The following is a 27,480-nucleotide window of genomic DNA, read 5'->3' as shown; positions in this document are numbered from 1 at the left end:
CACTGCTTTCCAGCATCTCATTCCCAGTCTGTATAAACATCCAGGGTTGCCCCATCCCAGGTGCAGAATCCAGCACTTCCCCTCATTGAACTTCATAGGGCTGGGATTGCTCAGTCCTCTGATTTGTCGAGATCTCTCTGCACGGCCTCCCCTGCCTTCAAGGGACTCAACAGCTCCTCCCAGTTTTGTGTTGTCTGCAAAATTAATATCCCTTCCTGTCCTGTGTCCAAGTCATTTATGAAGATGTTGAGGAGCACAGGGCCTTAGATGGAGCCCTGTGGAACCCCACTAGTGACAGGGCACCAGTCTGATGTCACCCCATTCACTATTACCCTCTGTGCTCGACCCGTAAGCTGATTGCTCACCCATTGCATGATGTGTTTATCCAGCTGTGTGGATATTGTGGATAATGTGCTGGACATTTTGTCTAGAAGGATGCTGTGAAAGACAGCATCAAAAGCTTTACTGAAATCCAAAAAGATTACAACAACTGGCTTCCCTTGATCAGCTAGGTGGGTTACCTTGTCATAAGAGGAAATCAGATTTGACAAGCAGGACTTTCCTCTCATGAAGCCGTGCTGGCTGTGACCAATGACAATGTTGTCTTTCAGGTGTTTTCCAATACCTCCCAGATGAGATAAATTATCCCACAGCAATGACTCCTTTCCACTAACTGTAAGCAGATTAGACAAGTCATGAAATAGTAGCATCCTTACATTTCTAAACATTTCCATGTGGTCTAGTAAATCCTCCCACAATAAATAAACACAGCAAGATGCAGTGAGTACATATCTTAGAAACTAAGGGACTGGTGCCTATTTTTTGCTGTGTTACTGGCACAGGTGTGCATCCCCTTTGGACAATGCTGAGCCAAGCTGGTTCTGAATATCAAAAGCCAGTTAGCTGAGTTACCATAGAGCTGTTTCTGAATTACCTACTTAGCTTGAATACAAGAACTTCTAGTGTAGCAAATTCAAAGCCAGTTCATTCAACACTAGCTTGCATATCTCTCCCTGCTGTGCAATACAGACCTATTAAATATGCAGCTTTGAGAAGTTGCATAAAATCTTATTCAGTCAGAAAATTGAAGTAAAAATACCTATCCTGGATCATATATATACTATATATTATTATAGGTATTATAATATTATATATTTATTTAATTATGTGTCAGTAGGCAAGTGATACTATTTAAGGTACCACGACACTGTTGGCTCAGAATTTTTATAACAACTTTTACAAATGTATTTCTTCATTTTATGGGATCTAATTTCTGTTAGGAGCTTGAGAGTCAATTTTATTTTTCATATTTTCATAATACATATCTGAAAATTTCTGTACCACAATTTACTGGGAAATATTTTTCTGGTTTGGTATTTGGGAAAAAAAAGGAAAAAGAAAGACTGAGAAATGCAGGGAAGCATGCCTGTCTCTGTTTTACATGTGAATGGCCAGAGGCATCTTAAGCAGGATTATGACTGTTCAAAGAGATGTGGATTCTTGTTTCATCTCTGTACTGGAAAGCAGACAATGCACTCTGTTGATATTTAAAAAGACAATAAGAACATTTAGATGGCAATGCAAAGAAGTGAAGGAAAAGACTCTTTGAAATAATTAAGATATGATCCTTTTGCTTTGTGTAATCTTCACCATTTGCACATCTTACTGCTCCTTCCAGAGTGTACTTATACAAGCACTGGATTATGGAAAAGATGTGGAAAGTGTGGAAAACCTGATTCGAAGACATGAAGAAATGGAGAGAGAAATCAGTGTTATAAAGTCCAAAATGGAGGTAAGAAGTGAGGAAGTATTGTAAAAAATTTCATTTTTGCTTCTTGGAAATATGGTGCAAAAATCATTTGGATTGATTAGTATGAATTTTCTGCAATGCAAGTGCAGCATAAATTTCTTCTCAGTGAAATACCATTCTGCTTATTCCTGTTTTATCGTATCAATATCATTCTTTGTGATACACCAAATCTAAGAAGAAAAGTCCCTTTTTAACATGTTGTCTGACTCTCTTGCTGTCATTTACAAACCAGATCAGACTATCCTATACCTTTTGGAAAGTATGGAGTCCATCTTTCCCCCAGTTTCTGTACTGAACTGACCAAAGTCACAACTCCAATTCTGTTTAGAACTTAGCTGAGACACATACAAAAAATTTTTGAGCCTTCTACTGAAAGGCAAATCTGTTTGTTTCTGTCTATTCCATGTTTTCATGGCTTTTGTTATGTTTAGTTAGATTTTGTTAGGCTTAGTTAGATTATGTTTGTCCGTATTCTGCAAAACTATTTTTTTCATTGTAAATTACCATTTGTACATGTGAAGCAGTGCACACTTATCTTTCTTCACATGGATGTTTGTTTGCAAATGCATATGTGTTGGTTTTTTGCATATAACATCTCCCCTTTGTTTATTTTGTTATCATAATCTAAGTACCTGCTCTTGAAAATAGGGATCTTAAAATGAACATTTTTCCTAAAAGGCAAACTCAGGAATGAATATAAGCATTTGGCATAAATTCACCCCATTATAAATCTCTTCCCAGACATTGGAATTGGAATCTTTCCGCCTTTCCACAAGGAATCCATCCATAAATGACAAACTGACTATGAAGCAACAGGAGATGAAAAACAACTGGCTACGACTCCAGGGACAGGCCAAACAAAGGTAAAGACTTAGAGAGTGGTTTGAATATCTCTCAGCAGGAGAAAAACTTTTCTCTGGGGTCTAAACTCTGCTTGCCAGGGGCCTTTTAAAAGTTTTTAAGGATTCTTTACAAAGTTCACACAGGCATCTTAGACACTTACACTGGAAAAAGTGTGAGTTGGCACACACAAAATTCCACTGATGTGACTTTGGGAAAACTAATACAATTTTTGTGGTTTATCTCATTAAATAATGCCTTATGATTATCAAATTAAATCTATCATAAAGCCTTTGTGAAAGACTTATTTTTGGATAGTTCTAGGCGATATTTTGTTCTCAAATCTTTCCAAAACAAGAAAGGCTTAGACCTGATCTGTAATCATTGCTGAAATCAACAGCTATGAAGGCTTTTTTATCTTTCTTGTGCTAATGAACTGATGTAGTAAAAATAGTAAGCATGTTGTCTCCAAGGCAGTGTGCATTTCCTACAGTTCTGCTAGGAACTGTAAGGGAAAGCTTGAATTCATTTCATTTGGCTTCTCCTAAGATACTTTCCTCTGCAAATGGGGAGAGAGAAGCAACTAAATAATTCTGTGTTGGATAATGCTGAATTGCACATTGTGTGGCAGGAAGGAGAAGCTGGCAGCTTCATATCAGTTACAGAAATTCAACTTGGAGATGAAGGAGTTACTAGACTGGACCCAAAACATCAGAGGGTTAATGGAAGCAGGGGGGCTTCCTAAAAGCGCAAATGAAGCCGAAAGTATGATTGAGGAGCATCAGGAGAGAAAGGCAAGTATCATCATTGCTTCCAGTTGAACATACTGGGAATCTTTCTTATTTGCTGCAGATACAGCAGAATTTTGCTGCATGCATCTGTCAGTAACAGGTGAAAAAACTTTTCAATGCCAGATTAGAGATAGAAGTCACCTACATATTGACAAAACTGTTTCTCGTGGGCTGTTTGACAGCTTGTGTCTTTGCAGAAAGGCTCAGAAAGCCCCATTAGCTCTCACCTGCTGTCCAAGCCTGTAGTTAAAAAACAGGTTCAGTATCACACTATGCTTGCTGCTGATCTCTTTATTCAGATTGCCCAAAAAGTTCATACCAGTCAATTCTGGCTTTGATTTAGTTTTTTTCATGCAAACTCCTTTTGCCTGAGAAAAAAATAGAAACAGCGGTTTGTTTCACACAGGGCAGTAAATTACCATTGAATAGTGCTATGCATTCAGTTCCAAAACACTTCAATTGCAACACAATATTTTGGTGGCTAATTTGGCTAATATTTTTGGTTTCTTTTCTAAAAGGAGTGATATTCTTGATTAACCTTAGGGGGAAAAAAAATCAATATTTTACTTTTTTCCAAGCATCATAGCTGTCCTTTTGCTGTTTTGTTACATTCTCTCTGCAATTGTTACTTTTTCTAAAAATTGTGTTCTCAGAATCTTGCCTAATATCCAGTGCTTTGTGGATCCCATAATTAGCACAAATAGTTTGTAGATTCTGAATAATTTTCTAAACCTGAATTTAGTACAAAGTACCTGAAATTCCCTCTTTTTTTTTTAGTCTTTAATTTTAACAATGCTTTCTTATATCACAGACTTCACAATGTTTTTGTCACACTAAAAATATCCACTGATGTAGTGTGCTCCAAATTTAAATGGAAGCGAGATCTAAGTCTTTAATATCTGTTAGTAAAGGAACCCAAATGGCTCTAAGGAGACAGGCACTTAGAAAAGGAGGAATCCAGGCAATATGTTCTTATGTTGACTAAACTAAAATTATAGACAATACAAGAAAAATTGAGGGTTTTTTTCATTCAGGTTACTAGCTCAAAATAAAGTCCTTCAGAGAGACTAGAGGTGAACAAAAGATGCTGATGTGAAACAAAAAAACCCATGAAATTACTCTTTTACAGCTGTGTTTTGATTAGGCAAGGCCACAACCTCAAAAATCCCTAAAAGCTGCAGTTCTAATTTCAGAAATTTAATAGTACATGCCATAGTGTTTAAGGTAGTTATGAGTTAATACAGGGTATTATTTCAGTGCATGGTTATTTTCATTTTCAAATTACATGCATTAGAAATTTCACATTCAGTTTGCAGGGGCCATAGTTGTTTTTGCCTCCAGGACTCAGTATATGGACATAACTCATTCCTCAGACTAGGTGTAAAAGTTAAATGTATTTCATTTTAACACCACAAAATAAAGTAAAACTATGTCTTTAATGTAAACATCTGATGCCAAGTTATATGTCAGGAGGTGAAAAACTATAGGCACTGTCTCTCATAAGAACTACCTTTATGTAGGAAGACTGGAGGTAGATTGTTTCTAATTTAATCCCAATTTTCATTTGTAGGAAAACAGTTGTTCCTAAAGCAATAAAGTAATTTATTTTCTACACTTATTTTCTCTTAGCAATTCTATGCTCTTCCAGTAACATAGCTCAAAGAAAGATGAATGATTTTCCATACAAATATTAGTGCTGGAAAGTTACAGCCCATATTCTTCCCCTTAAGGCTTGTATTCTGAATAACTGGCTTCTCATAAACCCTTGACATCAACCTTAGTAATATATTTTAGGAGGAGATTGAAGCACGAGTGGAAAGATTCAACTCTCTCAGTGACTATGGTAAAGAACTTGCCAATTCTGGTCACTATGCAACCCCCGAGATTCACCAGTCCCTCTCCAGACTGCAGCTAGCCTGGTCTGAATTGATCCAAGCGTGGAAAGAGCGATATATAAAATTGTTTCAGGCACAAGACTTACAGGTGAGTAAAAAGACATTCAAGAGAGAATGCATGTGCCACTGACAGTTTTCCTTGATAAAAACAGTGTTTAATGTATATTTCACTGGTTTTCAGAAGGCATGCTGAGGGCCAAGCACATTCAGTGCTTACAGGGCTTTAAGTTACAATCACAGAAATTTCTGTGAAATATGTGCTCATAAATTTTTCAAAGCCTTTAAGACTTAGCAAAGTGGGCTCAAACTCTCATACAGCTGGAAAAAAACACATATTTAAAATGCAACATCATGAATCTACCAAATTCTATAACCTTCCCAAAAAACATGGAGCCAGACAAGTATTTAAAAAAAAATCTGAAGACAAATTTAGCATTAACAGAGTAATTAATTTTTCCCTGGCTGTTTTTTTTTTTTTTTCCCTAAGAAAAGAACTGCTTTGGCTGTAGTTTCCTAGAAATACTTCCCTGTAACAGTCATCTTACTTAAAAAATTTCTGCTCAAACAGGGATTTTAAAAATGGGAATACCAAATACTTTAAATAAAAGCTGGGCTACTAGTCCCATCAAAAATCTTCATATATATGAGAACTTAAATCATATGGTATGGGCTGCTTTAATGCTTCTTTATGTATTACATGCTACTTATTTCTGGTCATGTTACTCCCTTTTCATTGGCCAGTTACTTATGCAGCCTTCTCTACACTGTTAAAAAACAATCTAGAAGTACTTATATTGTATCCTATGTCTTAGACAAAAAAGAAATAGTCTTATTATTAAGGAGGAAGTCACAATAATAATTGTTACATATGTTTTTTCTAGAATCTAATGCTTATTGCCATCCAGTGCTATGCAGTTAATTTTTTAAATAGCCATGAGAATTCAGGGGTTTTCAGTGTACTCTGCCAAAATCAGGTTACCCTCTCTTTTACAGCATTTTTTCATGTTTATGACTGCTATTTTTTCTCTATACAGAAATTCTATGGCTATGTGGAACAGATTGAGAGCTGGCTCAGCAGCAAAGAAGCTTTCCTAGCTAATGAGGACTCAGGGGTATGTGCTCTGAGAAATTACAATTTTCTCTGCAATCAGTCTGATGGAAAGGGGACTGTGAAGTATGGTAGTGTGCTCTGAACCTTCCTGTGGTCTTTCTCCTTACTGCTCTGTCTTGTTGGTGTTTTAGAATCAGATTTCTTTCCTTGATACTTTACACAGGATGGGATTTTCAGCCCCAAGAGTAATGAAACAATCCAACTACTCTGATTATAACAGAAAAGTGAGACTGCATAGAATCATAGAATGGTTTGGGTTGGAAGGGACCTGAAAGATCATCCAGTTCAAACCACCCTCCCATGGGTGGGGACACCTCCCACTACACCAGGTTGCTCAATGCTCCATTCAGCCCGGCCTTGTCATATCTGACCCAAATACCCTTGCCAGCAGTACGCAAGTCATCACAGCTGTCACTGATGACATACTCAGTTTAGCTTTAAATTACCTATCACAGGTATCAGCAACACTGCAATAAGTGATGCATGGGTTGCAAGAGCTGTGCAGGATGCCAGATATACGTTCTGATACTTAGCTTATCTTGCATCTTGTGTAGGTGGTGCTACCTATTTAGTTGTCTCTGCAGGAATGACAATGACATCTCAGAGTTCAGTGTAGACACAATGGGTACAAATGGTATGAAAACCATAAAATGCTAGTGGCTGGTGTCTGCCTCTGTAATTCTCAGCATAGAGGTATGTATTTACAGTCCTTTCATTACAGTATGAGACTTACAAGGAGTCACCCAATCATATTTAGCTCAGCAATGTACAGAAAATACTCCGTGAGTAACTTCCCATCCAATGACAAATGTAAGCACCCAGAAGTTTAAATTTTTTTCTGAACCATTTGATGCAAGCTTTATTGCTTCCTTTAGAGTTGTGGGGAAGCAGAGTTTATCACAGTAACAACATTTTGGCACCACTGAATCTATAATTAAAAGTCCAGAGGGATGCTGCAAAGAGAACTCTGAGTCATTAAGGCTGGGATTCACAAACATTACAAGAAGTCAGATTCTGTATTTCTCTCCGGATGAACTGTAATGTCAGACTTTAGTCCTCAAATTCAAATCTGGATCTGAGCTCTTCTAAATTCCACGAGTTGAAACTGAGGCTCTAATTTTAACCTCCTTCTGTGACATATTTGTTCACTTAACTGTGATTTCTGCTTGGCATTCCACATTTGCTTTCAACATAGCATCTGTCTTAAGGTTGATTTATAATTAGGCTCTGATGTTTTAATTCTTGAGAAGTTATGCGTTCTATGCATGAGAAGCTAAGCATCCAGCAGCTAGTTCAGTTTTGACCCTGAAATAATGACCTCAGACCTTGCATAGAACCTTATTTAGGCCCCAAGTGTCATATTCAGTGCCAATACATTTCAAAGAACAATAAATTTTCTTGACAGCTAGCTTGCAAATATGGGGTAAATGCCATTTAGATTCTGGATTATCAGTGCTGTGGATGGAAAAACTCTGACTGAAAGCAGCTACCTTTTGTTGTCTTCTATCCAGGACTCACTGTCTAGTGTGGAGAGCCTACAGCAGAAACACACACAGTTTGAAAAAGCACTGGAAGTTCAGATGGAGAAAATTGATGAAATGGCTTCATTTTCTCAGCAGCTAGCGCAGAACAAGCATTATGACTCAGACAACATCACCAACAGATGCCAGGCCATTTTGAGGAGGTGAAGTCAAACCTTTCCCATGTCATCCTTTCTGTGATAAGACCCTCTCCATGTTGATTAATATCTTTAAATTATTTAAGAGAACTAAAAACTGATTTGCATTTGCTCACCTTCATGCTTTGCACTGTGGTATTCCCATATTGACCTGAGCCTAATAATAATTTCATTAGGAGGTGTCCAAAATGCAAAACTAAGTGGAGGGTGAGCAGGATGCAGAAAAAGGCAGATTTCTGTAGTTCTGTATTCTGGCCTGGCCTTAGGGACAGTGCTGCAAACAAAAGACTGAGGTCTGCTGTGCCATTAAATAATTCATTATCATTAAATACCATCAAGATAGGTCATTAGCTAGACAACTGCTTTTTCACTGCTCTAATGGGGTTGATCTTAAAGCCCTGCTCAAATTTCTGGTCAGATCTTGCCCTTTCATGTGAACTACTTTATTTCTTGTAGCACATTGCGTATTATTCATCATAAACAAATGCTGACAGTAAAAACAGTTGTATTCACTGCTACAGTAGATGAAAAGATATACATAAAAGTTATGAAAAGAGATTAGAGACCCCTTATAATTAAAGTGAACATACAAATTTATTAATATGATCTAATTTGATATGATTTATTATTATCTCAAATCTGCATTAGCATGAATAAAGTGCTGCAGATCCAAAATTGGTAAAAAGATTAAAGGATGATGTAGCTTTGGTTTATGCATGGCAAATACCATGATGCTTACAGTGTTTCCACATAAGAAACATGCTGAGCTTATGTTCTCTTGAACTCTGAAAGGCAGTAATGGTTATTCCTAAAGGCAAATATCATATGTACAGAATTTGTGTGTAGTTTAAACATATCTATCTGCTAGCAATCCTTCCTATCAGTGCACCGATCATCTTCTCTAACAGTTCAGATCAAGGGAGTCTGTATGTTATGGGCATTTCCCTCCCAAAGAATGGAGGGTTAGAGCATGTGTGTTCTAGAAGTGAAATTTGAAAACCCTTATCTAATTCACTCTGTGATTTCGACCTCACACATCTGTCTTCATCTCAGAAAAGAGAGACTACTGGAGAATGCTGCTGCTCGCAGGCATTTGCTAGAGGAATCAAGGCTTCTGCAGAAGTTCCTGAGGAATTCCTTTGAGGTAAAATTACACAGGATTCATGGTATTCTAGTTTCTCAAAATATGCTATGCTGTATAGATCTGAATCCCTGGACAGATTTACTGTGAGAAAAATCAAGGAACTGAGTCTGGAATGAGATAATATTGGGGGAAATGAGGATAAGAATGAAGGGATATTTTTTCATCTTCCCTCTAGCAATAAGATGAAAGGTCTAATGTACAATGGATGCCAGTAAAATGCAGAAGAAATGAAAGCATTAAAACGGAATGTACCACCGTTTAAAAACCCATGAGAAGATACTGACAATGGGTTAGAAATAGGGAGATCATTGTCTATTCTCCCTCATGCACACAGATGTCCATGCATTTTTTCACTGCATGGAGCCTATCTGATGGAGACAGCCCCCTTTCCAGGTAACAGTGCTCATAAGCAGACATAGAGACGTGACTTCATGAAGGACAGGAGGAGCTTAGGGAAGCAGAACCTCAGAAGAACAACTCACTTGGGTCCCCACTCTCTGGTTCCCTGTTTTATACATATAAGAGGAGAGACTGACAGGCTGGACCTGAAGAAACACTGAAGGTTTTGGTTACTTCTGTTCTTTCCTCACCAAAGGTGGCTGCCTGGATTAATGAGAAGAATAGCATTGCCCAGGATGATAGCTGGAGGGATCCAAGCAATCTGCAGACCAAATTGCAGAAACACCAGACTTTCCAAGCAGAGATCATGGCCAATAAGAATCATCTGGACTCCATCAAATCTGTGAGAGAAGCGGGGTTGATGGCAGGGGTGGGCAATTGGGATGAAAGACTCTGCAGACAGTCAGAGTTACAGTGATCTCAAACAAGTGAGGGGGAATCACTGTCTCATCACTGACGTTATTCATGTTCTCTCTGAGGAGACGAGGAAGCTTATTATTTTAGTCCATCAAGAATTTTCTGTGTCCATCAGTTTCTTCCCACTCTCTTTTATTATCCAGTGTTAGCTTGCTATCTATATTCACCATGGATGCAAAGGAAACAGACAAGTGCCTTCAATAAAAGATTCATTCCACTGACTTTAGGGACATCTCTCTGGGATGGATGCCACATTAGATGTATACTTGTTTCTCTCTAGTGGAGAACCTAGCTGATTGGGTGCACAACTTTAACAAAAGTCATATAACAGGTATCCAACAAAAAGGATAAAGAAGATTTCTCAAGTGCTTCCTTTGCAGATACATATTAGTAGGCGGGATATGAAGGAAGCCTGACAAGCTTCATCAGATACTTGGCAGAAGCTGTGATCAGATGATAAGTTTGGAAGGACAGACTGTTACATGTTTATTAACTTTATTTTCAGCACAGTGTTTACTAGCTGTATTTTGCAATATATTACTAATCATTAGATTTCCTCCTCCAGATTCACCTGTAATCACTATCTTAGCAAAACCTTCTTCTCTTCTTTTCTTTTCTTTTCTTTTCTTTTCTTTTCTTTTCTTTTCTTTTCTTTTCTTTTCTTTTCTTTTCTTTTCTTTTCTTTTCTTTTCTTTTCTTTTCTTTTCTTTTCTTTTCTTTTCTTTTCTTTTCTTTTCTTTCTCTTCTCTTCTCTTCTCTTCTCTTCTCTTCTCTTCTCTTCTCTTCTCTTCTCTTCTCTTCTCTTCTCTTCTCTTCTCTTCTCTTCTCTTCTCTTCTCTTCTCTTTTTTCTTTTTTCTTTTTTCTTTTTTTCTTTTTTCTTTCCTTTCCTTTCCTTTCCAAACCTTTCCTTTCCGAACCTTTCTGAACCTTTCTGAACCTTTCCTTTCCTTCCCTTTCCTTCCCTTTCCTTCCCTTTCCTTCCCTTTCTTGTTTCTACAATCTCTTTCCCATTATTTCTTTATGCCCTGCCTTTTTCATTGGAAATATCCTTAGTAGTTGCTCTTTAGAACATCTACTGACCTGCTATAGCAACTTTCTTTAGCTGTACATCTTACTATGCATTCTCTGCTCAGGTTTCAGTAACCTTTTTGCCTTTATTAGTTTTTTCTCTGTCTCTGTAACCTCTCTGTGTTAGGTCAGGAAACGGCAATTGCAGTTGTCCCTTCACATAGCTGTGACAGCAGGCTTTGTTTATGGAGGCAAAAGTGATATATTCTGCTGCATTCAACAAAGGAAGAAAACTTTGCCTGTTCCCTGTGCTACAGGAAGGGGAGAAGATGCTCCATGAAAGGCACCATGCCTCAGAAGCCATTCAGTCCAGACTACAAGAAATGGATGAGCTATGGGAGGAACTGCTAGCAAGTTGCCAGGAGAAATGGACCAAACTGCAGGATGCTTACAAGGTAATACAACATGCCAGGGGTTGGATCTTGGTGTCATTTCCAGAGATAGCACAGCTGCCTTGCTACATGTCTCATCTACAAGTGTGTCACTTGATACAATCAAACTTGATTCCTCAAGACCATTAGTGCAAAGAAACTAAAAAATGTAGACTGGCTGAATGGAATTGGCAGGAGAACTGGACATTCCTATGGAGGGAAAAGGATCTGTAGGCTAGAATCCCTTCTGCTTTCTGCTGCTGGTTTAGATCCAGATTCCAGAGAGGGATATTGAGGAAAAATATGTTTATTAATATGTGTCAGCTCTCTTCATCTGTCACAAGGACATCTTTTCTCCAGTACATTGAGAAAGAAGCCCACAGCTGCTTTTTGTTCTTCCAACTCTAGGCACATGAATTCTCGTGACTGGGAGTTCTGCATGGGCTCTCAGACAATCTTTGTTTAGAAAACAGAGCTCTCCCTTTAAATGGCTTCCTTTTAAGGTACTGTGTCCATGATCTGCATTTATGCAACACAAGTGAGATGAGATCTTGATGTTTTCTGCATCTGTTCTTGTCTTCACCATGACTGAATTCTCTTCTTCATTTCAACAACCATCATATCTGGGAAGAGTTCACTGAGCACTGGGAAGTCACTCAATGTTTGTGTGTAATTTTTACTGAAAGTGATGAAGATTTTTACATCACATTATATGTCCTAAACATTTAAATATCTTTTTTTTTTGCTTGTTCTCAGGGTCTTCATTTTCAGCGAAGTGTAGAGGACACAGAGAAATGGTTGGAAGGTGTGGAAAATGAGCTGAAAGCACCATACAGTAGCAATGATCTGGTGGTTTTGAACAGTCATCTGAAGAAGCAAGAGGAATTGGAGGAACATATTGCTGGCCACAGAGATCGGGTGCAAGAGCTTGTGGTCACAGCTCAGCAATTCCAGAAGGAGAAACACTTTCTTGCTGATGAACTAGAAGAGAGAGTAGATCAACTGGTGCAGAGGTGTGTAAGTACCTGACCTGTCTCCTGCCATCTTTTTCCTACTTTTATCAACCTTTTTCTTCCCCGAATATTCTTTTTTCTTTCCTTCTCTACACCATTCTGAACCAATCTGTGGTCCTCACTGGATTATCTTTAAAACCTACAGATACAAAAGATTACGTGATCCTCTGCAGGAGAGACGCGGGAATCTGGAGGCAAGCAGACTTCAGTACCAGTTCTTCCGAGATGTTGATGAGGAGTTGGCTTGGGTTCATGAGAAGCTCCCCCTGGCTTCCTCCAGGGATTATGGCCAATCCCTGGCAACTGTTCAGAGTCTACAAGAAAAGCACCAGGTAATATCATATGAGAACTATTCACAGTCTTTAGAATCAAATGGAGAACACTGAACTCAATTTGTCTGTATCAAACTTTGTCTGCTATGCTTTGGCTAACAAGAGTCATGATGCCTCTTTTCCCTTTCACTTTTGATGGATATGTCCATGGCTTGGCAACATGTGAGATTCCATCCTGCTTATCATTGCAGTGGTTCAAGTACCACACCATATGCTTTTCTGTGGATACTTTGGCTCTTTCAATGAACTGAGTTAAAAACCTGGCCTTTTCAATACAAAATAGATTTTACAAACTTTTGTGTGCTTTCATAGGTTCTTTGGGCAAGAGATGTCCTAACAAAATGCTTTGAAACTCAGTAAGTACATCCAAGAAAGCTCATTGCTCAGATGTCTTAGGATGATCTCCCAGGAAAACATTTTTCCCAAAAACTTTTTCTGCTCTGAAGGAAGGGAGATAGCAGGGAATTATTACAAACCCTAGACAACCTTCATTCCAGTGGTAGCTTTCAAAACAGCTGCTGAATTATTTCATGAGGTTCAGACAGGCCATCAGAGAAAGCAGCATCTGGAATACTCTCAAATACCAATAAAACAACAGCTGCCTTCCTGATAATTTTTTAATAAGGAGCACAGTCTCTTTGCAAACACAAGGTGGAAGAAAAAATATTCCTGCTAAAAGTTTCCAGCAGCTGTTGGTATTTAATGTTAGCAAATGACAGCACATTTAAGTGCCACAGCAAGTGCCTCTGGGGAAAAATCTGTTCAACCTGCTTTAGGATTGGGAAAGATAGAAATCATAAAAATTTTTAATGTAGTGATATATATACAGTGAGAGAGAAATCCCAAGCATTTGATACAATCATTACCAACCAGTACTAATAATAATACAGCTTGTTTCATCCAGATTAAAAGTATAAATGTTGTTATGTGTGCAATTACTCCTAAAAATTGTGGTTGACGTGGTAGGAAGGTAATTAGATTCACAGAAGAAAAGAATGTTTGAGCTGAATTAGTCTGAGAAAGTATTTCAAATAACTGAAGGAACAGTTAGGCTGCTTTAGGCTGCAATTATCTTAATTTTAATTAGCTAAGTCTCAAAATTTTTCAATGAACTGTGAGAATGGGAGATATAGACCAAATTATCAGTACATAATAAAATGCCAATTTTCCTGCCATCTTACTTCTTATTTTTCTGGAAACAAGACTAAAATATAAGTTTGAATTCTCAATGTGTTAGTAGCTAGAGCCTTTACACCTTGTTTTAATGTTGATTTACAAGCTAGCAAATGTCAGAGGTAACATAACAGTCAAGAATTTAAGAGTCAAGAGTATACTATATATTGAATATACTATTAGTTCCACCCTCTACTGTTCAACCTGATGAGTCAGATTTGAAAAACTTGAGTTTTTACCACAAAAGAGATTGTGCATGAAATGCATTAACCAAAGAGAAAAAACCCCCACACTGTCTTGCAAAACAATATTTACACACAAATATGATATGTGTACAAGCAATTGCTTGGCTTGGAGCAATATGGTGTCAGTTTTCAACACCATAGTGACCGTCTTCAAATTAATAGGTGGAAGTTAAAGGCAAGATTAGAATCAGAGCTCTTTTCCAGCCAAGCCAAGCTTGACACTTAAGTTGAGAAAGCGGCTCCTCTCCTCATAGAAGACATCTTTTCTACATTAACACAGCACTGCAGTCTAACTCTGAAGCTACTGTTTCATAGCTATGAAATTAAACAGAACACTTGTAAAATTGTGGGGTTTGTGCTCAAGGTGCTCAGGCATAGTCAGCCAAGGAATGCACATATGCTTGAAGACAAATCACAGCATGGTCCTTGTCTACCCAGGCAAATATCATATGAGAGGCTATATAGAGATATGCATATAGTTTTTAAATCTACCAGTCTGCAAAAATTAATTTTAAGGAAAGTCTTTCAGAATTGGTTCAGGTAGTTTTCTTCTCTCCTTGTCCTGTTGGCTGCCTGATAGTATATGTACCCACAGCATTTGCAATGTCTGTTATGCTTTTCTACAAAGGCATTAGCAAGTGATAAAAACTAATGAGCAGGCAAATTGGTTGTTCTTACCTAGATACACCATTCAAGAAACACCGTGTAATGGAGTGAGAGTATATTTCAGTGGAATTTACAGATAAGAGGTTTGTGCTTACAACCTCTTCCCTCCAGACTCTGAGGTGGATACACAACAAAGTTCAAAGTCCATGGCTAAATTTGATTTCTATAATTATGCCTTCACCCCAAAAAGCTCCTCCACTCCACTAAGAGCATGCACTTGGACTTTGTACCTCTGACCCATCTTCATGAATAGAAAGCAAATTCATAATTACATGACTAGGTTTTCTGGAATAAAATTCTCCATAACTTTTATTTTTTATATGTCACTTTACCCTTACTCTTTCCAGAATTTGGAGAATGAGATAAACAGTCGGGATGCTTTGACCAAAGCAGTGCTCAGTACAGGACAGAAACTGGTAAGGGGAGGCCACTCAGCCTCCCTCAAGATTATGCAGCGTTTGAAGGAACTTGAGACTTCTGTAGAAAACTTGAAGGCAGAGGCTCAAGAGAGGAGACTGAAGCTTGTGCAGTCATATGAGGCCCATCTGTTCCTAAATGAGGTAAAGATGTTTCCTGAGAGATTTATTTTGGTCATTCTTTGCTTAAAAGAATCTGTATTGTTGAATGGATGTAAGTGCTGAGAAAGGAACAGAATTCATACTCTCCCGATTTCTCATATCTGGTAAATATGGGTACAGTGGAGAAATAACAATTACCTTTCAACTAACTGCAGTGAGTAACATGTAACTGCAGTTGCTGGGTTCTGGGTACATATTTTTTTGAAGTGTCTGCTAGACTGCATTACAGTAAGACACCTAAGCTACTCTCTGATTTCGCTGATAGATCAGTGCATCACTGCTTTCCAGTTTTCTTTATCTTGACCTAATACAAGCTATGTTAAGGCCCATCCCTGTATTTTATACAGCTACTGGAGGTGGAGGCATGGCTGGCAGAGAGGAGTTTCATTCTGGATACCTTGGATTATGGGAAGAATGAAGAATCCACACAAGTCTTACTTCGTAAACTTGAAGCTACCAAACTGGACATGGACAGTTTCAGGTCCCGGATAGAGAAAGTACAGGAGACAGGTGCCAGCTTAATAAACAAAGACAGTCCAGAGAGGTAGGAAAGTAAGAACAGGCTTCTTCTCCAGGTCTAACAGAAATGCCTAGAGAAGGCAAATATGGAAAAGTTTGATGGTTCCTTCAGAAATAAGACTTCAGGGGACATCCAACCCTCCTTCGTCACCATCAGACACACTGAGCTCCCCAAAAGCTTGATGATTGTTTTAATGTTTTCATGACTGTTTTTTCCCACTGTGTTTTGGAAAGGAAATGAATATTCTTGACAGTTCACTGTTTTTATTGCAAGTTTGTGTTTATATCTGGGGAAAAGGAAGTGTAAAGATCAGCCATTTATATTATATACTTTAATTTTTTGAACTAACTGGCTTTAATGGCACAGCGTAACTTACTCCATGACATTTTCTGGTTTATTCTGTATTTTAAAGGCATTGCAAATCCAACATATCAGAAAAGACAATGTTCAAAAAGAACAATAAAACAAAGACATACCTTCTGATTCTTGTTCTTTGCAGCTCAGTCATACTTTCAAAGCTCCAGGGGATCCTAGCAGACTACCAGTCTCTCCTACAGAAGTCTGAGATCCAGAGAAAATGCCTACAAGAACAATTCCAGCTCTATCAGTTTGAAAGAGAATTCCAGCTGGTGGATGCATGGCTTTCCAGTAAACAGTCTGTAGCAGAGTCTGATGACTATGGGCAGGACTTAGATGATGTTGAGGTAAAAGAAAATAAAAGGTATTGCATGTGTTGTGTGGCAAAGCAGGAATATATTTCCTGCAGTGTTTGTGCAGCTGCTAACAGTGAAACGTGTTATGTCTGCAAAAACTAAGCAAACCAGTTGTCTCTGCAGCAGGAGCTGACTGGCTTCTGTCTGGTTATACAAGGCTCTCTGAGGTAGCATCCTCCGGCAGAAAGTGTATCAGAAAGTTAGCTTTTCTTGGGATAAGGTGAGGTCACTACACTTCACTGCTTACCCTGGTTATAAATGTGACAGGACCTAAAAAATTTGGCTACGGGCCGTGCTCTTGTAACAAATTCTATAGAAAACACTTGGATGCAGCATTCACACCTCTAGCTGCCAATTTCAAGGATAAATTCCTCCTTGGGGGACACAGTGCAGAGAGGTATAAGTCATAGTATCCACTCCTCAACAACTGCTGCATATGTAGACAAGTTACGTTCACTAGCTTTTGATCTGAGCAGCTTCTGCTTGTCAAAATGTGGGTGATTTTTCCCTGTGACATAGGATGTTAAATGATCAAGACAATAGATGCCTTCTTCTGACTCCAGATCATTTGTCAAGTGATTTGCACTTGTAGATTGCAATACATAGCTTTTGTGTTATACAGAACAGAGAAAGTGATTCCTTCTGTCTCTCTCATAGAGGTAGGCAGAAATTCTTATATCTGATTTTGTGTCCCCATTTATTCTGCAGGTGCTGGAGAAAAAGTTTAAAGATTTTGTAAATGAGGTGAAACCTCTGGGACATTCTAAAGTTGTCTCCTTAAATGAATTAACATCTAAACTCTATAAGGAAGGCCACAGCAAGATGGACATTATCGAGACAAGAACAAAGCAAACTAATGAAACCTGGGAGAAACTGTGCCATGCCATTCAGATGAGGACAGAGGTAGGAAACACATGAAAAACTGGGTTACTGATTTCCCTGCAGTCTCCCGTATCCTTCTTTCTTTTCCAAACCAGTGCATTGCTTATGTGGAAACACAAGGTTTATAAGAGAAATGAGTGCATTTTGTTCAATTCTTTCTTGATTGATTTCCCTTTATAGCCCATGCGTACCCTACTGTTCCTGGCAAGGCTTATACTTGAAAGGTATTTATCAGCCTCAAGTAATTGTTTTTTTTAATTCACTGCTAACTCTGGTTTCCTGAAAAACAAAGCCACCACTAACAGGAGTCCAGCTCTGACACTTATTGGTCTCTTTATTGAACTACTTATTAAACAGCTTGTTAAACAAGATTGAAAGTCTCCAGGTTTTTTTGCTGAGTTAGCTACTTGAAGTCAAAGAAGGTATATGGGAGAGATTGTGATAGAGGACACAAAGTCAAAGCCCATACCTTTTGGCAGCAGTTAGCTGTTAAATCAGCTCACTCTCTCTCAGGAAACTGCAGTCACAGATGTGTTTGAAAAAGCAGAGACGATACCTAGAACTCAACATTTTTGTTTGTGTTAAGGAGAACATAAAATATCAGATGTCCTCAACTCTTTTTTGCATACGCATTTTGCTTATAAGGTGGCTCAAGCCCACTGTTGTCTTTTAGCAGAAATAAATGTATGACAATTGTTAGTATATAGTTTGACCATAAAATAGTATTGGAACATATTTTAATCTATTAATTTCAGAAAAATATGAATTTTACTGAACACCTCTTACTTTCACAGTTTGCAGTGTAGACCTTTATCCAAGCAAGTTCTTTAGGACACTTTCTGTGGTGTAAAGACCTACCTTTAGAGGACAATTCATGTTCTCCATTTTGATCATTCTTCTTATGTAGGGACAAATTACTCTTTGGAGACATCCACTTCCTTCCACTGTCCTAGGGAGCTTGGGGAAATTAGGTTAGCTTAACATCTCGCTTTCAGATGACTTAATTGGGAAGGTGTTTCAGGCCCATTCTTGTTCAGTTTCTACTGCATTATGACATATTAGGGTTACCTTTTTTTGTGTTGTAGACATGCTGTACATAATTACTATTAAATTGCTTCTTTATTGCAGAATCTAAGAGCAGCACGTCAAGTTCACCAGTACGATCATGATGTGGATGAAGTAAAGGGCTGGATGCAGGAGAAAGAGGCAGTGGTGGATATAGAAGATTATGGGTATGATCTTCCAGGTGTACAGACACTTCTCAGTCATCTTGAGGGAGTAGAGGTAAGGGGATTTGTCAGGAAGCAGTGGCAGAAAATCATAGATGGCAAAAAAAAAAAGCTTGATTTTAAATCCTTTCAAGGGCCTTGCTTGCAGGCTAACAAAAGATAAATTTATTGCACCCTTAAATATTCTTTGTGCTTCACAGAAGAGGGCCTTTTCCTCCTGTTTTTAAGATTGTGATATTATATTAATAAAGTTTTTGTTCCTAAGGATGAGCTTCTCTTCTAAAATCTATTCAAAATTGTTATTATAATTGCAAAGGTGTCATCTGAACTACGGGAGACTACAGCTCCACACCTACCAAAATAATCAGTGTGTTACATCTAAAGAAGTTTCTTTTATGTTTGATGATGGATGTTAAAAGGCATTGAAAGAAAACTGAGAGAAAAAGTCTTGACAGATTCATATTTCCAGCCCCCATACAGCCAGTGGGTAGAAAAGATATGCACCATCTTTAAAATCTACTTTTGATAGATCTACGTAGTCACTTGGTCTTACAATCCATTCTGTCTCTGTTCCAGAGAGATCTAGGAGTCATCATGAAAGAGCTGGAACGGATTCGAGGAGAGGCTTGGCACCTCAGCCGCACATACCCTGAAGTTAAGGAAAATATCATGGAGAGACTCACAGATGTGGATGAGTCCTGGGAAAAACTGGACAAAAAATTTCTGGAGAGGAAGGCAAGACTGAGTCAGGCAGAACAAGTCCAGCTCTACTTCAATGCCTGCAGGGAACTGATGTATGTGTTGGCGCCTGGAGCTTGACAGTGGGCCCTATTTCTTGTTTTTCCTATATAGGATTTTTTAAATTCCACCTGTTAGGTTTTTGAGCCCTGTCCCAGGGGCTCTGCAGCTTGCTTTCAAGTCTCTCTCACGGCATCTTCTCAACAGTACTTCACAGAATTTACCACAATTCAGAGGTGACTGTAGCACTTCAGCACAGAGGTCTTGACAAAGCCACTTTTTTAGACTATATTTTTAGACCATTTCCTAAGAAGTCTTGGAGAATTCAGTCACTCTGGATCGATTTGGTAGTTTCACAATTCCCAGTGAAAATATTGTTGATCCTATAGGAAGGTGGGATATCTCTGGCTAGATAATGAAGTAATTTGTACACCTGCACAGCTACCAGTGCCCCTTTTTCTCCGAGTCAAAGCAACTACATTAAAGATAATCTTCTAAAATAGGTTAGCACTTGCTCAAGTGCTGAAAGCATCTTGCACACATGTATTTAATGGCATTGCCCAACACTCTTCTGTCCATTATTATTAGGGATCATTTTTTTGCAAGAATTCAATGACTGGGAAATTCCTTTATTTTTTTTTTCATTTTTTAAATCAGTATTAGAACAAAATGCTGAAGGTATTAAAGCATCTACAAATGTTTTAAAAAATGCATTTTGAGCTAAATCTCTTTTTTTTTTAAAAAATCAATCATGCCAAAGTATCTATAAGCAGAGGTCTAACGTAAAAATTGAAATAGCTCATGGAAATATGCTAAACATAAAGTGCCAGACCAATCTTAAAATATTTCATCATTTTAATGTCATCTTCATCAACATTTATACATTTTTAATGCAAATTGTGGTTTTAAAGCAGGATTTCCATAGAAGTAATGTGGACATTTTTAGATCAGTGTACATAATGAAAAAGTTAATCTATGAAATGAGTAGAAATACAAAGAGAGTGAAGTGGTTACTACTGACTATTGGATATTAACTATGCTAAGGGATAGATCCTGAGCTCAGATAAATCAAGATGCATTGGTTTATGCCAGTTGAGACTCATGGAGTAGAAAATTTTCCTTAAAATCTATCAATATGCTTCTTTGCAGGAGTGCTCTATATACATATGAAGTACTTTCACATATGATGATAAGGTTTTGATGGATATCTGAAAGTCTCTGTGTTCCTTTACAATGCATAAAAGTACTGTTAATGTGTATAACCCAGGCATTTGCAGTTAGGTTTTTTCTGAGGATTTGAATTCGCAGTACTTCAGTATGTATAGATGCTGCAGCTGTCTTTCTAGTAGATTATCTATGGAAACAGAACTGGAAATATTATATCAGGTTATAAAAATCCATAGATATTTGAGTTATCTTTCATCAGTGTATTTGTATATTGTTACAGTTTAACCCAAACCAGCAGCTAAGTACCACATAGCCACTCCCTTACTCCTCCAGGCATCCAGTGGGATGGGGAGGAGGATCAGAAATAAAAAAACAAGCAAACACACAAAAAACTTGTGTTAAGAATAGTTTAATAATTGAAATAAAGTAAAATATAATAATATTAATGATTATAATACTAATTATGAAGATAATAATCGTAATTAAAAAAAAAAAAAAAGAAAATTACCCCCCCCCCAAAAAAAAAAACTATTGATGCACAATAAAATTTCTCACCTTTCATTGATTGGTACCCAGCCTGTCCCCAAGCAGCAAATGGCCCCTTCTGACCAACTCCCCCTAGCTTATATACTGGGCATGGTGTTCTGTGATACAGAATATCCCTTTGGCCAGTTCAGGTCAGCTTTCTTGGCTGTGTTTCCCCTCCTGCCCAGCTTCTTGTGCACTTCCTCAGTGGCAGAGCATGGGGAACTGAGAAGTGCTTGACTTAGTAACTGGTACAGTGCTGTGATTTTGATTTAGTATGAGAATAATGTTGATATCACACTGATGGTTTGGTTGTTGCTGGGTCGTGCTTACTCTAAGAGTTACTAAAATTAACTCTATGTCAGCCAAAATCAGGACAGTATTAATATCTTTTGTGAGGAAACAAAAGTCTGTACAGATGCATCCACAGCCATAGTATGTGTGTGTGCATTCCCAAATATCCAGCAGACTCAGATTCCTTCCCTTTTTACCCTTTGGCTCTGTTCTATAGGACCTGGGCCAATGAGATGCATGCACTAGTGATATCTGAGGAACTGGCAAATGATGTCCTGGGAGCTGAACTGCTTATCAAGCGTCATGAGGAATACAAGCGTGAGATAGAGAAGCAGTGGCCAAAATATGAAGAAATGCAGCGGGCAGGAGGTGACCTGGTGAAGAATGCACATTTCATGTCTGTGGAGGTGTGTTGATGAGCTAAATATTTTACAAACAAGAGTGGACAAAGACATAAAAGGAACAGAAGTTGCAGCTTTGTTTCAGAGCAGAACTAAACAGGACAATCCGATTCTTAACTGTTAAAAACTACACACCCTGTGTCACACACAGAAAAAGAAAACCCATTTTAAAGTTCTTATGACACATCACAGTGCAATCCCCTGTAGGATGGACTGATGCCCCTGTATACATCAGAAGATACATAATTCTTCAGAAATGTGCAAAGAAACAAGAACGTTAACCTTTCTGTGATCCTATTATCTATGTATGTTTAGACTTTGCCCAAGCTTGTCTTGACATTCTCTGTAAATCACACCACCAAAAACATCTTCAGAATTTATGCAGGATTACATTAATTCTGTTGCAGAAAGAACAAGAGAACTTTATGCAGTTTGTTCTTGCAGTTCTCCATTGTTGCCTTGCCATAAATAGATGTATTTGTTGAATCTTCTCCTTCTTACTAGTTCTATAATACAAGTTGCCAAAGTTTCATCTTGGGAAATCATATGGCAGAATATTGGTCATACAGTATGTGGAATATGCATAAAATTCTAACATCTAGCTATACAGTGTACAGGCTAAATGAATTCAAGTAAGAAAAATGAGAACTCAGACATCCTTTCTAAACTGTGCTAATACCACAAAGTTATCTAGAGATCATCTTCCAAATCATGAAGGCTAAATCATTACATGCTAGTTGGCTGTCCTGTGAAAATCTGATTGGATTTTTCACCTCTTGGCATTGCAAATGTTATTTTTCTAGATTGAAGAAAAACTGTTAGAGCTGTCAGAGCTGATGAAGAAGGTAAAGGAGAGCTGGGACATGAGGAAAGTGTTATATGAAGAGAACTGGGAGATTCAATTGCTCCGCAGAGAGCTAGAACAAGCAGAAGCATGGCTGACTGCCAAGGAGAGCTTTCTTTCAGATCCTAACTACGGAGTGAGTAACAACAGTTGCAACACTACTGAAACACTATTGAACACTATGCCTCAGCATATACAGAGTGCTTGGCACTTGTACCAGCTCAGGCCTGAAATTAATCACAGTCTAACAGTAATGCACCCTTGAGATTAGAAAGGGGAGGAGCTCTGCCTTCTTACAGAAGTGAGCCCAGGGCAGTTGCTGCTTTTGACATGGTGACGGGCTCCTTGAAGTGGTCCTTCCAAGGGGTGGTAGAAGACTGGGGGGAATTCCAGACCTTTTTCTCAAATAAGATAACATGTAGAGGGTTCAACCTTCCCTGTCACGCTGAGAGTCTGTTTTGAAAGGAAAAGGGGTTTTTCCCCACCTCATTCTCCCCATCAGGCGGTAGAATGTTTTGCACAGATGGCTTGACAGCTAGCTTGTCAATTTTCTTTTAAACACTAGCATCCAACATGTTTCTTTTGGTTTGGCATTTTTTTTTCATTGTGAACTGTCTTCTGATGGTTTATAACATGGGAAAACAAAGTCATAAACTCAGGTATCAAAAACTAAGCAGAGGGCCTGACAGAGGTTTAAGATGCCTTATCATAGGGCAGGAATTACTCTGTATGTAGCACAAGCTAGAATCCATGTACTTAATCTGTATGTAAACAGTTATAGCTGGAAACCATAGTATTACATAGCTTTGCAGAAAAACGAAGGTTGTTATTTGAGCTCTTTTTTTCCTGCACATCAGACAGACTGCAAGCTACAGACCTTTTATTGAGTGTAAATTTTTCACACACTAGGAGGGGTTTAGACATTCAATTACAAAAATTTCAGAATCATAATTTGGCTAAATAAAAGAGGTAAATCTGAAAATCTTAGACATGGTCTTTTCTGAGGGACTTGATTTTGGACCTCCGTGTCTGGTGATTTTTCCGTTCAGGATTCAGTGTCTGAAGTAGAGGAATTACTGAAGAAACACCATGATTTTGAGAAGATGCTCGCAGCACAGGAGGAGAAATTTGCTCAGCTCAGCAGGAAAACTAAGGTGAGTACTAGAAGGTTAATCAGTTGCGTATGAGACAGGATCATGTGGGTCCTTGATTGTTTGGATATCACTCCACATACGAATGAACTCCTGGGCTGAGATGGAGTAAATGAGTAACCAAAGCTGAGATATTGCAGACAGAGCAGCTGAGAACCAGACTTATATGTGGATCAAAAAAGATAACTAGCTTGCAAAAGCTCTAGGGAAGAAGTGGAAGTTTTCTTCTGTTAGGAGAAGCAAAAAGAGTGTGAGAAGTGGTGTTATCCCTTGCTACACAGATGGAGAAATTTTGCTTTATTCGGGAGTTCAGTAGGGAGTTGGAGCTACCTGAGCATTCTAGATGATAGCAAAGGGCTGAAAATAAAGGGAGATAAAAGCATTGATAGGCCTTTTTCCTTCTGACATCAGAGTTTTACAATGGATTGTGATAAGTACCAAAAAGTATTCACTGAGTCTCTCAGATCCTGTTTCAATGTGAGAGGTTTTAATTATTTTCCTGAAATAGCCAGCAAAACATAGCTTTAGTGTTTGACATTAGGCTAAAAATTAGCTTGGCCAAATCTGTCCTTCATTCATTTCATTTGATTTGCAAATTGGCTAAATGAAGGGACAAAGGTCCTTTCCTCTAAAATTTTCCCTAACAATACCCCTAGATACTCAGTGTTCTTACAGAAAATTTAAAGAAGCAGTAACACAAAAAAAAGGAGCATAAGTTCTCTGGAGCTTATTAAAAAATCAGCCTCTAGAGAACTTAGCAAGGTCAGGATTCACTGTATTTGAGATTAACTGCCATTAGTATTCATGGTTTGGGTAACAAGATAATGCTCAGCACATAGCTCTAAGAATGCCAACAGAGGAACAGGCCTTAAAATTCAATGCCAGGTGACAGTGTATTTGAAAAACTATTCCTGCTTAAAATAATAAAAATCTTAGGTAAGTATCCATAAATGCAATGAAGGTAGTTTAAAAAATGTAATACTTCTGTCCTACAGAGAGAAATGAATCTTCTGAAACAAGTGGACACAGAAGACAGTGAGCATAAGGATAAAGGCAAAGTTGTACGGGTTCCCTCTCTGAAAAGAAAAACATCTGACAGAAGGAATACATCACCAAAAGTGACAGAGATAAAGAGCACAATGCCACTGCCATCTGTGCCCTTACCCAGCCTGTCCTGGAGGACCCCACTTGAAACTATTTTCTCCCCTGTTGAAAAATCTCCAACAAGGTTCCAACAAGTCATTGCTGAGGACGTCCCTGAAGTGCTGAGCAGCAACAAAACAGAAATGAAAGCTGAAACAAGGCTCAGTGAGATTATCCCTCCACCTACACCAAAGATGGTGGGTCCACAAGCTAGTTCTTTGGAAAGTCACGGTTCTTCAAGCTCTCCTTTGTCTCCTACTCCTATAAACCAGCAACACAGTAGCAGTTTGTCAGAATCTCGTGCCACAGACCACCTGTCTCCTCAGGAAAAAGGTGCTATAGGCTCCTCTATCTCCAAACTAATGGCAACACCACCCGAGCCTGGACAAAGGTCCCTAGATATATCACCAAACTTACTGCTGTCTAACTCCTCTCGGGAGAAACTAGAGAATACATCTTCGGTAAGCCCACAGAATGTTCCTTTGCAATTTAAACACTTTCCACAGTGACAGTTGACTTAAGCAGCTATGTGAAGCTTAAAACCATTTTTAATTTGCTCAGCTTTATAGACTAGGTCTTAACAACTATATTGGTTTCTGTTTTTCTTTCCTAAACTTGAGGTTATTCCGGCTGCTGAATACTCAGCAGAGCACCTAAAAACAGCCAGGAGACGCTGTCTCACAAAGAGGCGAGACTGCAGATTTACCTACACCCTCTATGTGAGGTAGCAGTGCTTAATGTTCACTGAGTTTAGAAGTCAGAGAGAGGCAGGACTTAATGGCACACTTGCCAAAGAGCTGACTTGGTGCAAGACTAGAACCAACAATTCCTGCTCACCCAGGCAGGAAACACACTGTTAACTCATCACTCCTGTACTCTGAGAGGAATGTGTTTGTCACATACCCAAGTGTACCAGTACAACACTATACTTTGGTGTAACTCAGTATTTATAGAGGTGGTATGAATAACTTGAACCATTTAAGTTTTAAAATGTAGTTAATAATATAAAAATAATATTAATTGACACAATATGATAGAGCAAATTTCATAAGCAAATTGCTCTAGAAGGATGTGAATTCTCTTCATTTAGGTAGTATATCAAAGATATGATTGCAACATAGTAAGGATTTCTAGCTGTGCTGTTAATGTAAAGGCTAGAGGAAGCAGAGATTAGTTTCTTTGCATGGAATTTATCTAAAAAAGACTTTCAGAAACGTATGCTTAAGGGCCATTTTAAAGTTAAGTAGCAATGTTCTTATGTGTCTCAGGTTTCTGCAAGTCTCCAGCACATGGAGGGTTTCTTAGAGAAGAGAGACCAGGTCCTTCCAGGAAGAAAACAGGTAGAAACAAATGCCATCACTCGGGTTATTTCATTTTCCTTGGATTATAGTCCAGACCTGCTCAGATTTCTTCAGGATAATCCCCTGCTGAAGAGGAGCTCAGTGTTAGGGGTTTGTTTCAGTTATCCTAAAATGTATTAGGAAGTGTCCACTGACTTTGGCAGTACCTGATCAAGTCCTTAAGAGACGATGTAATTTTTGCCTGACATGGGAGTCATACATTTAATGGATGTATGAACCAGAGCTTAGGCTGTATGAACATGTTAATTACATTTCCTAGTTACAAACACAGGTTTCAGTATATCAACTAAAGTGGAAAAAAACTCACCAATACTAAAAAAAAAAAAAAAACCAAAACCAAAACCAAAAAACACCAAGACCAAAAATTAAAAAAACCCACACCCTAAAAAACCTAAAGCTTCATGATCTTATAACAGTATGTGATAGTTTGTTGGCAATGGAAGCCCTCAGTCCCATGTTCCCAATATTTATAATTTCCAACTGTGCTAGAAGAGAATTAAAGTTCTGTTTATCTTTGAAGAATTGGTTTCTTAAATCTGGATTTGAATGAAACTGAAATCTAAATTTTTATCCTGGGAAATAATACCACATCAAGTCAGAAGCCTAATGATCACAACAGGGCAGGAAATTTTCTAATATTCACCACCAATCTGTAGACATCTCAGTGTTTGCTGAGGTCTTGCACATAAAGTTCTCTTGGATTATTTGTCCCATAGATTATTTCCCCAAAAATTTTTAACTTAAAAGACCTCTTTTAAAAACTGAATCTAGTATGGACTCCATCTTCTGGAAGAGAAATTTAGTTTTTCTTCTCTTCTGTATATATAGAATTTAGTTTGCAGTGATACCAAACTTCCATATTACCAAACAAGAAAAATTATGACTTACGTTCATCAGAAATTTTTCTTTCCTTTTCTCTGAATTACCAAATTGTCAGCTTGATTCACTGACATAACAAAATACGAATATACAAAAGTAAT

General features: G+C 38.2%; 1 protein-coding gene across 1 annotated transcript in view; it reads left to right on the top strand.

Annotated features, from left to right (window-relative positions):
* SPTBN5 (spectrin beta, non-erythrocytic 5) overlaps positions 1–27,480 on the top strand; it is a 94,350-nt gene that overhangs the window by 63,973 nt on the left and 2,897 nt on the right. Inside the window, exons 41-62 of the mRNA XM_032689746.1 lie at positions 1,679–1,792; positions 2,552–2,673; positions 3,282–3,444; positions 5,236–5,424; positions 6,371–6,448; positions 7,959–8,131; positions 9,179–9,269; positions 9,865–10,011; positions 11,412–11,549; positions 12,282–12,538; positions 12,684–12,870; positions 15,302–15,514; positions 15,880–16,076; positions 16,552–16,756; positions 17,474–17,668; positions 18,776–18,931; positions 19,453–19,670; positions 21,818–22,007; positions 22,805–22,981; positions 23,895–23,999; positions 24,992–25,600; positions 26,408–26,479. Of these exons, the coding sequence (XP_032545637.1) occupies positions 1,679–1,792; positions 2,552–2,673; positions 3,282–3,444; positions 5,236–5,424; positions 6,371–6,448; positions 7,959–8,131; positions 9,179–9,269; positions 9,865–10,011; positions 11,412–11,549; positions 12,282–12,538; positions 12,684–12,870; positions 15,302–15,514; positions 15,880–16,076; positions 16,552–16,756; positions 17,474–17,668; positions 18,776–18,931; positions 19,453–19,670; positions 21,818–22,007; positions 22,805–22,981; positions 23,895–23,999; positions 24,992–25,600; positions 26,408–26,479 (3,996 nt within the window). The remainder of the gene's footprint in view (positions 1–1,678; positions 1,793–2,551; positions 2,674–3,281; positions 3,445–5,235; positions 5,425–6,370; positions 6,449–7,958; positions 8,132–9,178; positions 9,270–9,864; positions 10,012–11,411; positions 11,550–12,281; positions 12,539–12,683; positions 12,871–15,301; positions 15,515–15,879; positions 16,077–16,551; positions 16,757–17,473; positions 17,669–18,775; positions 18,932–19,452; positions 19,671–21,817; positions 22,008–22,804; positions 22,982–23,894; positions 24,000–24,991; positions 25,601–26,407; positions 26,480–27,480) is intronic.

Source organism: Chiroxiphia lanceolata, chromosome 6 (assembly GCF_009829145.1).
Source record: "Chiroxiphia lanceolata isolate bChiLan1 chromosome 6, bChiLan1.pri, whole genome shotgun sequence".
Lineage (NCBI taxonomy): Eukaryota > Metazoa > Chordata > Aves > Passeriformes > Pipridae > Chiroxiphia > Chiroxiphia lanceolata.
This window is presented reverse-complemented; position numbering and strand designations above follow the sequence as displayed.